Here is a 15360-nt window from a genome sequence, read left to right as displayed (position 1 = left end):
GTAGAGTAAAATCAACCGAGAAGGAACCGATGACCAAGTTAAAGTTAATGAACAACTGCAATCTCAAACAAAATCAACCAAACATAGTGCCTACGTTTATTTACAAGTCTGGATTGGACAACTGGAAAATGATGGTTAGAAAGTGCAGACTGATGCATGAGGCAGGCTCTCACCGGTCACCAATGCAAGAGTTGGGGAGGGTCAACTTTACGGTCTAACAAGGGTCATAGGAGGCTCTTCAAATATCATTCACTGATTATGAACCAGATAGAAGATACCAATCTCGTGGTGAAAGTTAAACTTTAGTCATTACTTCCGAAAAGCATCATAACTTACTAGGATATTTGAAGCTATAAATAGAAAGATGCTCGCCATCAATGGCAATGATGAATCATGAGAAAATGTCATGAAATTTTTACTCTTGCATCCCTTTGATTAAACAATGAGCCAGACTAACCTTGTTTGAGGAGCTTCGATAGAGGTCAAAATGGTCCTTCCAAACACGACATGCCACTGGCACAACTGAAAATCCTGATGCCACTAAAATCCCAATCCACAATCCGTATGTAAATCCTCCACTCCACCACCCCTGAATTGCAATAGAAAGAGAACCATCATAATAGGGATGTAACAGAATTGGGAACACAAATGTAATTGTGTAAATATAATGGAAAGAGGGGGTGAAATAGTTAAATTTCCCTCTTTCTTTGATGGCAAGAGAGTTCTGTTGTTAACCAAAATGAGCTGTACAGCTGTACATTTGACAACGTATACAAACAATAAACATATCACTGTACTCCTTAGCAATAATAAGTCCGTCACTCGGTTCAGATCTCAATAAGGTAAGCCTAATACATGAGGCTCCTTCCAATGTGGGGGTCTGTGGAGGGTCTGTAATTAGAGAGGCTAGTTCTTTGACTCACCATGCTTTTGCACATGATAAAGCAATTAATAATTCAGGACAAGCTACATCCATATGCAAGCTAGAAAGATGCAAGTAAGTAATTTAAATTTGAACCAAAAAATGTATTCGATATCAATACCTGTTTTCCATCTTGTGGATAAGGAATAGACTGCTCAATAAATGCTGTAGTTCCTGAAATGAATTATTCTATTAGTCAGCATAATATGTGATGCTAGTGATAAATTAAATTTCTATATAGTAAATCCTGTTAGATATAACAAGGTACTATCACTATTCTAGCAAGAAAAAGGAATTTGGAACTTCATAGATTATTAGATTTTTTAAGATAAAACTAGCATTAATACTGTATGAATAGGCCTAAGGATGAAACCAAAAAAATTCTAGAATAGCAAGCTCCTTTTAAGCACAATCAAGCATTTTCAAGATAAGGAATAGCTAAGCAAAAATAACACCACAACCAGGTTAAGAAATTGAAGAGGAGGCTGAGATGTGATAGATCACTAGCCTAACAAGGGGGCCATTCACAATGACATCTATTTTAAACTGACGTTTATTTTGACTTCTAGACTGAGTTAAAGGTTAGCATATACAAGAGCCTAATATATTTGCAATCTCTTAACCAACTTTGAACTTCGTCCTTATTTCTTTGAGCCATTTCTTATTTCTTTGAGCCATTTCTTATTTATCGAAGCCAATCTTCAATGTTAAATTACCGGTAACCATAACCTAGCAGTATGTCTTTATCTAAAGATCAATGTAGGAAGAGAAACAAAAAGAAGGAAACCTTGGCGTTTGACCTTTGGACTCTATTTAGATCCTTGTATGGACCAAGTGAAAACTAGTTTGATTTGCATGCCAGATTAAGTTAGGACTACACCAAAGGGAGAGCTCCTTTGGGTCTCTTAACCAATTCTCATGTAATGATCTTCCTTGTTACCACATTCTTTAACTAAGAACTCAATTTATATAGATGCAAAATATTTTTAAGTGAGCTAAAACGAAGACCATAGATCAAAGATCTAAGAGAGACACCTAAGGTCCATTTTCCATTCAATAGGATGATATTCCAGAAAAACAACTTCCTTAAAATTAATTTATCTTCTAAAATTAAGGCCCAAATGCTCTCCAACAACCCAATACCAATCACAAGAACTTATTCACAAGACATATGCCACAAATAAGAAAGAGGTCTTATCCCACAACAAATATTTGGCAAAGCTTGAAAATTTTTGCATGTTCATCAACATAAAATGAGTGGTACAAGAAAATGAATTGGGACCAAAATATTTTCATACCAAATAGAGACCCAAATCATTGTTCTTGGCACAAATCCTTTAAATCAGTTCAGACATACATTGGTTCCACTACTTTTAGTTAAAACAAAATATAGTCTATCCCATAAAATATGTTTATTCCTTTCATTTGGGTTGTACATAAGGTAGAAAACAGAACATTTTCTGAGGTCCATATAGATACTGTATATCCTGTTCAACTAGGAACCCAAGAAAAAAAGGAAACAGTATTACGGACTTCTCCAGCATCCACACACATTTAACCAAGATATTAAAATCTGGATACAGGTGTTAGAAGGGCACTAAATTCTGTCACATACTTGTTTCCAATTAATATAGATACAAATTGGATCTACAATGACAGTCCAGATTGAATTTAAGGTGGATAGATGTGAATATCACATGAATTGAAAATGTCACAAACAAATAATTAAGGTACTAAGGCAAATCAGGCAAAATTCTGCTCTACCCTACAACTATAATAAGACAAATTTGCATTACTAAAGATCACCTAATGACACATCAACAGAATCTAACTAAGTGATTGTGACACAAAAAAAACAAAATGCATATGGCAGTATTGGATATCACCCAATGGCAAACTTGCTTAATCTATATATTCAGTTACACAATGGCGCAGGTCCTACAACAACTCATTACCTGACCCGATATATGTTTGCAGATCATATATTTTACTCCTCACTTTAAGGTAACAAAACCACAATTTCAACTTTTTTTAGGAAGTGAAAAGGAGAAAAAGAAAGAGAAGAAGGATCCATTAATATTGAGCAGCAAGGAGTTGGCCATTGATAAAGGAAAAGAAAAAATAAAGATGGCTCTTTTACCTCTTATTCTCATTTTCTGTTTTCCATTTCCTTCTCTTCCACTTCTTTCTTTCCTATTACTCATCATACAAAAAGCTATCTTGGTTGCTAGAGTAGTCCAAGATTTCTTCTTACATTTTATCGAGTTTGACAACTAATCTAATTTATGGATTAAATAGGATCCATTATCTTGTGTTTCCTTATATATATATATATATATATATATATATATATATATATATATATATATATAACTCTTTTATTTTTGCATTTTGTTGGATGATATCATTGCCAGTTAGAGGTTTAGATGGCTGCATAAATTATAGCCAATGGCAAGCTTCTGGTTGTCTTCTTATCAGTAAAATGCTCAAAATGTGTAAATAGGGGATTACTTAAGTTTAAAGCATTCAAACCAATCAGCAGATCAAATTTTACTAGATTCAGTGGGCATATTGGTTCAAGATGGCCGGGAAGTTATGATCGCTGCTCTAATAAGCAAAAGGAAAAAAAAGGTTTTATTGATTATGTCACATTTGAATGAGATCTAGCTATATCAGTATTCATTCGCAAAATCAACCTTTAAATGCCTACAGTTAATAATTGAGTCATTAATGCCTATTTGACATATAGGTCACTTGTGGACCAGAAAGAACCTTCATTTTCTGCATCGTTCAATTTGGTATGTAACTTCAAAGAACTTATATAACTATGTCAATGAATAACCCACATGCATTAATATAATAAAATTCTCCAGTAATTTGAACATCAAAAGAATAATTTGTTCAAATGATAACTATCAGTAAATGTTCAAACACATGTTTATCATGTCATAATACAGAAATAAGCCATTGATTTGCATACCATTTAAAATAGAAATTCCAAAAACTACCAACATATGAATTTGATATAATCAGCAATCTCAAGATGGACAAAAATAATTTCAGACCAGACATTATAAAATTGCAGATTCACAAGTCCACAAGAAGTTGCAAAGGCTGATGCAATGTTCAAATAGATGGAAATGCCATATTTTGAATGCTTAAGCACCATCCTGAAAGTCAGCAGCACAAACATGAATATTACTGAGATACTGATGAGCAACTACAATTCACATAAATTTTGGGACTACAAAGTTTGGGGCTGACTTTAGGGTCTAAATAAGCTGTCATGATGGTGGTAGCATCAATACAACAAAACTAAAGATTGGTGAAGAAAATTATAGTTTATAGAAGTAATTTGAATTAATAAACATGTTAAATAAATGGAATCTAGCACTCTTGAAATAAAATAGCATAATTGAACCTTATATTAATGTCTTTCATGCCTCATACCAAGTGGTGCACCAAAGCTTTGAAGCAATCGGATCATGGATCTTGCATCCAAGCGCTTTCGAACTTTTTTTCCAACCAATACTTGCAAGTTCGGAGTATCAAATACCTGCTAACAATTGTTTGAACAATTACATAGAAAGGAAGCATGATGATCATGTAATTATCAGAATTCTGAAGAACAATAAAAGGGTTTGAGATTATAGAAGCTACTCTTTGCAGCACAAGTATGAAACTTGTAGTTAGTCCTAGCAGTGGCCAGCTTCATAAAGTGATCAAGAAATATCTTTACAAGGATTAAATATGTTGTATGCCCAAGTTCAAGGCAATCATCCTACCGAAAAATTGAAAATTATCTTTGCAGACCAAATGTTAGATGTCACATAAATCCAAAAGGTTAATTGTTAGGTTTGCGCATTTTCGAATAAAAAGTTGCTAAATGGAATAGTTCAAAAATGGCCCTTATATCTCTTACCACAAAAGCTGTTCATATCTTGCTTTTTTTTCTTTCAATTTTTGCCTTAGAGATAAAGTTAACTGTGTGTCTTAAATACTACTTTAAGTTCTCTTCTGTTTTCTTTTTTTGGGGGGGTTGGTTTCCTAAGTAAACAATGGGGTGTTGCTACATGGAATACACTCAATAAACCAGGTTATCTCCTCACATGATTAACCTCAAACATTGTCAACCCATCTTGTGCTAAAAGTTGCTCCAAAGCTTGTTGGTCAAAGGCCTGAAGCTTTTCATTTCTAGTCAGTTAAGAGGCCAAATGTAATATATTCTTTGGCTTTCTTGTTCATGCTAAAGGTAATCCAGCAACTTGTCCAAGTTATAGACAAATTGGAGATTTGATAGAACTAAATCAGAACTTGAAAATGCAAGGGAGTATTTGAACCCTGTTGTAATGTCTGAGCCTTCAGGAGGAAAATAATGACACTTCAAATTTATAAATCCACAATTAATTTCTTTATTGAAAATACACGAAAAAATAGAAGAAGATATATAGGGTCCAAACAAATCACTAATAAATCTAGTGTCCTCTAAAAAACCCCAAATTATACCAGAAACTAGCATGCCTAATTCTAAAATTTCACCAAATCCATATGCAACCCAAAACTACTAGAGCTATAGGTCACTTGCTCAACCAATGTGCCTGAATTATTTTTAGTATTAATATATCTAACTGTATACTAGACATGCCATTTCTTTTGGTTCCCACTACAATTTACAAGATAGACAAAGAACTAGCCGTTCCACTCTGCCGACAGTTACATCATATGCCTCAAACAAAACACTAAAAGGACCATCATTAGCACATGCATCCAAAATTCCAGCTTCAGCATGATTTCATGGTATTTAGGAACATGGAAAAAATGATTCCCAAAAGGGACAAGCAAGAGCCTGCCTTGGGTTACTAACCTGAGCAGAATAACCAGAACCATCGGGTTTCAGGAGGGCCACGGCTCCCGAAATATCAGGGTCGATACCGACGACCCACTCGGCGTCCGAATCGCTCTCAATCTCCTCGTCGGCAACGGGCACGATCTGCCGGAAGTTCTCCGAGAAGGGGAAGGAGAGGGAATCCAGCCATTCCTCCTTAAGCAAGGCATCCGAAGCAGTGGTCCTAACCCTAGCGGACAAAGCGAGGCCGGACCCCCTTCTCCCGCTGCCAAGTAGCTGCTCAGCACTGCTGAAACCGAGGGCAGAGGCGCAGAAACCCCGGTGGTTGAGAACGGCGGAGAGGACTTTGGATCGGAAGGCGGAACAGAGAGTCCTCATCGAGAGGGGCGTTGGGCGGGAGAGGCGAGCTTGTGGGCCAATTTGGATGGTCGCCATAGCCAAGAAGCAAGCCGGCTGGAGTGGTCCAGAGGACTTTCTCGCGTGCCCCTCCCTATTTTCACTTTGTTTTCTTACCTCCCATATCTCCATATTAAATATATAAATATATATATATAGATATATCCATAAAATTTTAAATTTAATATATAAATCCTTATAAAATAAAAAAAGAGCTAATCTTTGTTGATTGTTAACTTCAATTGATATTAATTTATTTTTAAAAAAATATTATACAATAAGTAAGCGATAAAGACAAGATTTAATCCTAAAATAATTGATATTCAGCATATCGTCATTAGAATAATATTTCACATATAAATTTGTAAGATATAGTCTTTGATTGTCAAGTGGATCCCATCATAGTATATATAATATAATATATATATATTGCTATGAAATTAATATTTTTTACATTTACCGTACTAAAATTAAAGCTCAGTGAAAGAAGGTTTCAAGGGGGTCGAGAATAAGTTACTAGGTTTAATCTCAATTCAGATGCACATTCCAGATTTCCTGAACCCTAACACACATGAAAGACAAATTAGCCTTCAACTACCTACAGACAACTGACTGAAGGTTTAGATATTGCCACAATTCTCATTTAGAATTGACCCCACCAAAGCCTTGTTTTAAGGCTTTTTCCGATCGTTGAGGACGAAAAGAAGGTGACGCAACACCTCCTTATATTCCCATGCCTTCAGTCCTCAGTCACCAAGCCAAACTGCTCTTTCTTGCCATATGGAGGTCGCAACTTCTCCCGGACCAACAATGCTCACCGAGTATCCTCCTAACAAAGCTCCGTTTCATCTCACTCCTCTGTGCCTCTACTACGTATCCTCACCATCGCCAGAATCCAAGACCCGATTTGGCGTCGACGATTTCGAGTTCGGACACCATGCGGAACTCGAGGATTCTTGTTACTTAGAGCAGCGACAGCAGCAGCAGCTCATGTCGTTTGCCGATGAGCTGTTTCACAGTGGGCGGCTGCTGCCGCTTAAGCTCCCACCTCGTCTGCAGGCGATCAACAGCGGGAGCTGCAGTCGACGAAGCTCGTGTGCGACTTCGCCCACGTTGCTCTCGGGTTCGGCGTGGAAGGCGGTGAGTCCATTTGCGAGGCGCGGCTCGAAGGGGAAAGACGTCGATCCCTTCGCGGTGGCCTTGGAGAAAGTGAGGCAGGAAGACACCATAAGGAGGGGTCGAGCGTCCCCCGGGAGGAGGGCTCGATCGTTGTCGCCTCTAAGAACCTCGAGTTGGCTTCAAGGACCACCAGGCACTGAATCGTCATCGGGAACAAGAACAAACCAATGTCTAGACTTTGGGACGAAGATTGATGGGCTTGGGAAGTCTACTTGTAGAGGACCCGGGAAGAAGGTGAAGAACAAGCATTTCGTGTTGACGAGGACGTTAAATCCAAAAGAAGCCGACAATGGCGGGTTGAGGGGCTGGTTGAAGGAGGCGGTCAAAGCGATGAGGAAGAAGCCCTTGGCAAATTGGCATGGTCCTTTTGCGTGCTTCGGGCATAATCTGTAGACGATCATTCAGTTCCTACATGCTCTAATGCTAAACATGTACGACTCCAAGTGCCAGATTGATCAGCCGTCCCATGTTTAGTTGTTGCAGAAAGAAAGATAAATAAAGATCGCCTAATGGTACTTAAAAGCAGGTGCTAGGATTCGTTGGTATGTAAAATGTATAACCTGAGAAGCAGCTGCTGCTTTTGGCCAATCATGAGAGCAGAAGCAGCAGTTCAGCTGCAAAAACCTGATGGATAACCTAGCGTCAGCAAGATAATGGATAGTAGAAACGAAGCAAGAGTATGATACAAAACGTCAGAAATAAAAACAAACAACAAGCTCCTTATCCACTACGCTTGGTTATAAACTGCTTTGGACCGAAGTTTTGTTCCTAGATCAGCAAATAATGAGTTCAACATAATGTCAGAAGTGTTCAGGTATATAAATTTACATCATGGTGAGGTCATCGATAGTGATTCCGTAGCATCCATATTAGACAATGGGATGCAGCCTTATACAATGCAGATCGATGTACAACATTGTAAAGTTCTGATGAATGATTTCTTGGAACTGCTAAAGAAAAAGGAAATGCAGTAAGAGAACCTAATTGAATTCTCACACTGGAATTAATGGTCACTCTGCAGGTTCCTTTTCTCCTTGTATCGTTGTGTTTTGCTGGGTGCTACAAACTCAAACGTGTGACTCCATACATCATTTACCGAGTCTGTGCTTCAAGGAGGATGTTGGTGGCTACATGTATGTCGTTTCTAGCCTGCATGAGTGCCTGCCTGGCAGCACTGCTGTTGAAGCCCATCGATACCAACATAGCAATGGAAGACTCTGGTGGCTCTGGCATCGGAATATGTCCCACTGAAGGATAGTTCCGCTGCATCACAATCAAGAAGACAAACCACTCAACGTTAGTGCAAGTCATCGACACCAAGCTGCAGTTACCTATACAAATACTTCTCACCACTCAACAATTTTTTATCAGATATCTATCTAGAGAATGAAAAAATAATTACAGCCAAAGTAGGAAGACCAGCATCTGTAATGCTTAATAAAGATGAGTGCAAAGATCTTCAGAATGCTGTAGAATTTCCTATACAGAAAGAGACAAGTCCTCTTACCGTTTCCTATGTCAAATGAACATTTCTGCATACCAATGAGGACCTGTGCTGTACAAATATTTTCACAGATGATTGAATAATTTTCTTGTGTATACTAATCTTACCATTCCCTATGTTGGATGAGCTTTTGTACAAACAAGCTGGAGAACAATTTAGTTACAGATGGTTAAATATTATTCTTTTATTAATAAATCTTCCAGTTCCATAAGGATTTTCTTCACATATTTTCTTTTATTATATATATATACATACATACATACATACATATATATATATAACTCCTTGCTTTAAATCACTATGTCTAGATTTCACCAAGTGAAGTTTGAAGAACATTACTCTCTATCCTAAGTTCTTTCTGATGATTCAATGCCAGAAGCAGCTCTTAAAGAGAATCGCTGCATACGTAAAAAGATAAAAGCAGCAGCAGCCAATCCATTTAACACTAAAACATCCCCTTTTGCAGCACCCATAGCTCAAATTTCATAGGCAACAAGTAAGCTCATGATCACATATTCTGAAGATAGAAATGCATATGCCATTCTTCTGATCATATTAAGATAAATCTTTTACTTTCAGATTGCAGTATGTCTTCCTACCAACACAAGATTTATGTGTATGTCATGACTGATAGATAAAGAGTATTTACATGCAGCTAAAAGAATGCCTTTATTTAGTTCAACATCATTAGCTAGAAAACCAAGATCTGAGAAACTAAACCAGTAAATAGCTCTGTTATACAAAAAAAAAGCTATTGCAGCTTCTAGATGGGCTGAGAAGTCATATATTAAAAACAATTGCTGGCTCTTGGCAGATCCACGCTATATTGTTCTGAAAGAGTTAACTGCAAAATGCTAAATATTTCCAACTAAACCAACAGAAAGCTGACTTGTTAGTGTTATGCTTCCAACCCCACGGGTGAATCAAGGTACATGCATAATAATGAGTAGGGGTCCATTGGTCAAAACAGGTTGGACTAGGTCAAGTGCATAGGCAGACAGCAATTACAATTGTCAGAGAATGTTCAAGGAAAGAATGAGAAGAGGCTTGGACAAACCTGACGGCCAGCATAAGGCACATGTGCATTTCCTCTGATATTTGGTCTTGATGCGTGTGATGAACTTGCTGAAGAGAAGAATAACCTTGAAATCACTGAGGTTATTTTTTTGGGGAACTGCGTATAGATCGAGTAAAGGAACGATCAGGAATTGAACAGCCAATAAAAATCAAACTAAATGAGATGTCAGAGCATTTCAAAACTATATAATGGAAAACACAGCTTAGCAAAAAAATGAAGTTTGCATATTCAAGATGATTCAAAATTATGATGCCTTAGAAAAGGTCCAAGACAAAACATATTACTCTGAAAGCACAAATGTGTTTAAAGCATTCGCATCAAACTTCATTAGGATTGAATATAACCATTCTTGTTGATTTCTGCCACTTTGGCATTCATAATTTACTCAGTTCCAGTACACTTTATCTTGGCTTACTGTGAATGGGACTCACTAAAATAGCTAGATATAGCTATCATAAAATTAGAACAAATAGAGACCTAAGAAAGCTTTTCCAGTAAACCTTTGTCAACACTTTGCACTTAGCAAGTTGAAACTATAAGTGTAACGAACTTGCACAACCTATAGTTACTAACTGCAGAGCCTGATGATAATAGGCTAGAGTTTCCTACTTCAGAGATAGCAGTGATTGAAAAACACCACTAACTAGCAATGAAATGCAAGAAACCTATCCTAAGTAGCCATTTCTCCAAATACCCATCATCCTTGTAAAAATAATATAAAGGGGACATATATTTGTATGGATCATACCTCAGTTTAAATAACAAAATTTAGATAATTAGCAAAAAAACATATCAATGACAATTTTTGCTAACAATTACACTGAAATTGTTATAGGTATTTTAGGGTCAAGTCAAGTGTTAAAATCAGTTTAGATGTTTGTTTATCAAATATCATTAAATAGTTATACATCAAAAACATTGATCCACAAACATGTCTTAATTGGGTAATGAATTGTAACTTGCTGCCATAGTGCTTCCTGGGGAGATTTGGTTTAAAATTTAACAAAACATCAACAACCAACAGTGGACAATGTTTGAAGTTTCGCAAAATGAATAAGTTTTTGATTAAGTAGACCATTTTTGTTCAACTAAGTAACTAACACCAAAATGCTCAGTCTGGGACACCAGCTGGTTTCTACTGATATCTGCCAAAGCTGATGTCTGTTGTATTTTTAACAAGATACGATGGAACTCTCTGAAAGCAACAGAAGTTCTGGTTTTCAACAAGCTGATGTCTGTTGTATTTTCAACAAGCCGACTCCTCAAATACTCTCAATTATAGCTCGCTTTCATTGTTAGTATTTAGCTTGTGATAGGAACCCAAACACTTTGTTGAACTATGTTGTATTGTATATGGAGAATATTGTCCAACTATGCACAAATGATCTTCCCATCATTGGTTGAAGGTTGGAAAGAGAAATTATAGGAACATTTCCAATGCTTTAGCTCGTTGATCACTTTGCAAAATGGCATGAAAACTGCATATGTTTAAAAATATGTAGAAATTCAGAATGCACAGATAAGCAAGAAAGATGCTTAATGTTCACACATGGCCAAAATATGGTCAATGGCATTTACAAAAGCCAATTCAAAGAGCTGATAGTCATAACCTTTAGCTTGCGGATGCCAAAAGCATTAATACGAAAAAGAAAACCAGCAAGAGCGCCACATATGCCAGGCATGAATGAACTTTTCCAGGCACATAAAAGAAGCTGGAGAAACGAAAATGAGGTAAGATGCAGTAGTCATTGAGACAAACCAAAAAGGAAGAAGAAAATAAGTTGAATACCTGAAAGCCTGCAAAGTATATGGCTGACTTATCACTAAAGTTCATGCCAAACATATGGAACCGTGACGTAACAGGAATATCAAAATAGAAGGGTATGAAGGAGGCAAATATAAGACCATAAGGTCCAGCTGCACTTGTGCGAGAATCTGTACCAAATAGAAAATAATATTTTCCATGTGAACATAATATTTTCAGTTTATTAATCTAAATATCACATACCTTTCAAAAGTGCCAAAGCCAGGACTTCAAAAGCTGTTGATACTATCAAAGAGAACAGAACAAATACCTGCATGTTTTAACAACTATAAAGTTAGGAACCATTCCAAATAGAAGCTGCAATTAGATAAGGTTCAGTCATCATCCTGAATGCATTGTTTGCATGAAAATTGTGCACAATCAGTTAAGCTGGTTAAGAGAATATAATAATCACATGGTCTGTTCTTTCAAAAAGTTTAAGCACATAGTTTCAAAAACAAAATGTTTGGATATATACAACTAAAAGGAAATACTTACTGAGTACTTATTAGATCCTATCTGTCTCTCAAATACTCTGAAGTAATATAGCAAATACAGTCCAATTATTAATTCTGGAGATGATGAGAAGGCAAAAACTGATGGAATAAACTTCCAAATATTACGGTTCTCAATAGCATCCTGCATAAGAGAAGTACTTATTACAAGTTAAATTGGTGATCTTGTAAAAATTGACAGGGAAAAGTAGCAAGGAAATTTTTCTAATTACTCTACAAATATTAGGCACTAGTTAATATATACAATTAACAAGCTGTCTCAAATAGAATAATATGATGCCATAAGTTCCAACTATTCCCACCGATTAATACAAAAGCTTTAAGACTTTCTGCTTACATGTTTATAAAAGATACTGATATCCAAACTACAGTAACATACCCAGAGATCTATGAGAATCTATTCAAATATCCAGAAATCTGTAAAAAACATTCATCTATTAACAAGGACGATAACAGGACACAAATCCCAATCATCTGGGGCTACACAGATCCTCTCCAGCCACTCAGCTATAATATTTACTCATCTTTCAGGATTTCTGATGTTTATAAGCGCTGAAATATATACTGCTGAGACAGTTTGTTTTGACTATATTGGAAATATTCGGCACTTAATAATCTAAGACAATATAGCTTCTGAGTACCTGTCCCTATCCTGCAAGAATAGACCAACTGACAGTGAATCTATTTCTAGCTACCAAGAAAATTATTTCAACAGCTCCAATTGATCCCCAAATCCTTGATGTTGAAAATGCAACAAATATAAAAAATGGATGTAACTAAACCACAAAAGATCATTGACAACATATATGTTGAGGTTTGGCATTTCTGAAGAACTAAAATATCCTAAGATGATGGTGCCCTTTTTTATCAACCATTAAAAAGTACAACTTGCTACAATGAATTCTGAAAAACTAAATGATATTTTTTATTATTTTTAACAAGAAGCGTACTTAATTGGTATGAGCTACTGAAGATTAACACCAATTGACCAACAAAAAAAACACAAGATAGTGGCAGTATTCTTAATATGCATTCCAGACTAAATTTGCCATACATTGGCACAGATAATTTATATATATTTCCAAGAAAGTAAACAGAGGTTTACCAACAAACAGTGAAATAACCTACATTAGTTGACATGATTATGTTGAGAAAGCATCTTCATATTCACTATGTCATAACTGAGGTTGTGAATCATAACTTTTTGTTTCTCTCTCTCCTCTTTTTGTCTCATCAGTTATCTATTTTGAGATTCATGGTATATATATACAAGTTTGTTTTAGTTAAGACCTACATGAGAAGTATGTTATAGCTGACAATCACAGTACGTTGTTTTACACAGTTTTTCACAATCTTAAAAAATCCATATCTTCTTGCTACAAATTGGTAGTCATGATCATTTTTCAGGTTTCTTGGTTTGGTTTGAGTGAATATGAAGATGCTTTCTCGACATAATCATGTCAACTAATGTAGGTTATTTCACTGTTCCAGGGAGAGTCAATATGCACAATCTTAATTCTATAAATAGAAAGGTTATTTTTGTGACTTGAATTATGATCCCCGTGTCACAAAGTAGCAATCTTACGCTGTACCAATGTTCATCCTCATAAAATTCATTTGCCCCTTTCTTCAAATTATTTTTATCCACAATTGGCCTCTCCATTCTTTTCCTTAATCATGCTATGAAAATCCATTGCTTCTCTTTGCATCATCTCCAAAGGCCACTTTATCATTTTCTGCTACTCTTCGATGCAATTTTTAAAGAATGACAAACTTTACTTTCATGCTTCAGGCACCTACATTTGTCATACACAAGTGACCCTTCTGGGTGGTTTCAGTTCATCATTCTGTGAACTAAAATACTAAAACCAAGGCCTAGTACACATAGTTTCATTAAGCCCAAACCTAGATAACATATAGATTTGAGAAATCGAGCTTTAATATGCATATGCCGACTTCAGGCTTAGGGTAGGCACAAGAATATTATCTAAAACCATATCTCAAGATCCCTATCTCAAATTGAAACTCGTATTCTGGGCTATGATTGCCAAACAAAAATTCAAGAAGTGACCCCAGGGCTTCAACTTGAAGCTCTAATAATCAGTTCATTCGAAGAATGACCCGAAGGAGCACGATATGGCAAGCGAATCGAGACAGAAACAGCAGCGAAGCCGACCTGATACGACAACCCGAGGCGTTGAGATCGGCCGTGCAGCCCAGCAGCGACGGTGAGGATGGCGCTGGTGATGACCAGGGTCCGCGTGACCGGCGCATTGTCTGCAGAACGAGGGTTTCAAGAAACCAGGAAAAAGAAGACAAAGATACTTGAACCAATCACCGGTAGAATCGCAAACACGGGGCTGGGGGATGCTTACGGAATCCGGATGGTCCGGCGTGCATCTTCGATCGCCAAGCGGAGGAGGACCAAGGAATCGATCGCGGCCTGCTTGATTTCGAACAGCGGGCACAGAAAACAAAAGGGAGAAGAAAAGAGGGTCAGGAGGGATCGATGGAAAGAGGAGAGGAGAGGTGAACCGTAGTCGGCGATCTCTCTCCCCTCTCTTAATTGGTTAGGTCAATTGGGAGACTTTAATGCCAAGTCATCACCGCCGTCCCGTTCCGTAAAATGACGGCCCATTAAGCTCGTCTTCAAATATATCAGCCCAACAATTACTTTTTTTTCCTTTTTTAAATTACTTATTATATGTGGTTTTTCATATATATATATATATATATATATATATATATATATATATATATATATATATATATATATATATATATATAATCTTCTTAATTTTGGTGTATACATGTAGCCCAATTGACATAGCCAGACAAATAATGCTTAGCTTTATATTCGTGTCAATATTTTTTTTTGTAAACTTCTTTTTTATATCTTGGCATAAATATTATTTTTTTATTTTTTTATTTATTTATATATTATAATTTATCTCACAAAGATTGACATAGCTACACAAATAATGCTTTATATTTCTGTTAATATTTATTTTTTTTAACTTTTTTATATTTTGTTACAAATATAAAATATTCTTAATTTTTATATTTATTTATATATTATAATTTATCTCACAAAAGCCAAAAATATGTATATATGA

General features: G+C 36.3%; 2 protein-coding genes across 4 annotated transcripts in view; both read right to left on the bottom strand.

Moving 5' to 3' along the window:
* LOC135582416 (Holliday junction resolvase MOC1, chloroplastic-like) overlaps positions 1–6281 on the bottom strand; it is a 6834-nt gene extending 553 nt beyond the window's left edge. Inside the window, exons 1-4 of one of the 3 annotated variants that reach the window (XR_010486842.1) lie at positions 5787–6281; positions 4373–4481; positions 1044–1096; positions 458–589 (exon numbers count right to left, since the gene is read on the bottom strand). Coding sequence is in view for 2 of the 3 variants with exons in the window: in XM_065108222.1 (XP_064964294.1) it covers positions 458–589; positions 1044–1096; positions 4373–4481; positions 5787–6203 (711 nt within the window). In the remaining variant the exon portion in view is untranslated. The remainder of the gene's footprint in view (positions 1–457; positions 590–1043; positions 1097–4372; positions 4482–5786) is intronic. The other 2 variants (XM_065108222.1, XM_065108223.1) reach the window with 2 other exon arrangements.
* Positions 6282–8091: 1810 nt separating this feature from the next.
* LOC103984214 (rhomboid-like protein 20) lies at positions 8092–14819 on the bottom strand. The gene is made up of 8 exons (XM_009401670.3): positions 14620–14819; positions 14421–14521; positions 12228–12368; positions 11934–12000; positions 11715–11860; positions 11536–11637; positions 9905–10021; positions 8092–8606 (listed from the first exon to the last, which is right to left on the bottom strand). The coding sequence occupies exons 1-8, from the start codon at positions 14642–14644 to the stop codon at positions 8436–8438; spliced, it is 870 nt and encodes a 289-aa protein (XP_009399945.2). The 5' UTR covers positions 14645–14819; the 3' UTR covers positions 8092–8435.
* Between the last annotated feature and the right edge of the window lie 541 nt (positions 14820–15360).

The sequence above is a fragment of the Musa acuminata genome, chromosome BXJ2-5, assembly GCF_036884655.1.
Source record: "Musa acuminata AAA Group cultivar baxijiao chromosome BXJ2-5, Cavendish_Baxijiao_AAA, whole genome shotgun sequence".
NCBI classification, from domain to species: Eukaryota; Viridiplantae; Streptophyta; class Magnoliopsida; order Zingiberales; family Musaceae; genus Musa; species Musa acuminata.
The sequence above is the reverse complement of the archived record's forward strand: the minus strand, read 5'-3'. Positions and strand labels throughout refer to the sequence as shown.

What these genes read in the sequence shown, in the direction of transcription:
- LOC103984214 (XM_009401670.3), bottom strand. Translation starts at nt 14,644, where the DNA reads ATGCACGCCGGACCATCCGGATTCC. An exon ending in GCCTCGGGTTGTCGTATCAG is followed by an intron (nt 12,369 to 14,420) that starts GTCGGCTTCGCT and finishes TCTCTTATGCAG; the next exon opens with GATGCTATTGAGAACCGTAA. An exon ending in TATACTTTGCAGGCTTTCAG is followed by an intron (nt 11,638 to 11,714) that starts GTATTCAACTTA and finishes TCGTTTCTCCAG; the next exon opens with CTTCTTTTATGTGCCTGGAA.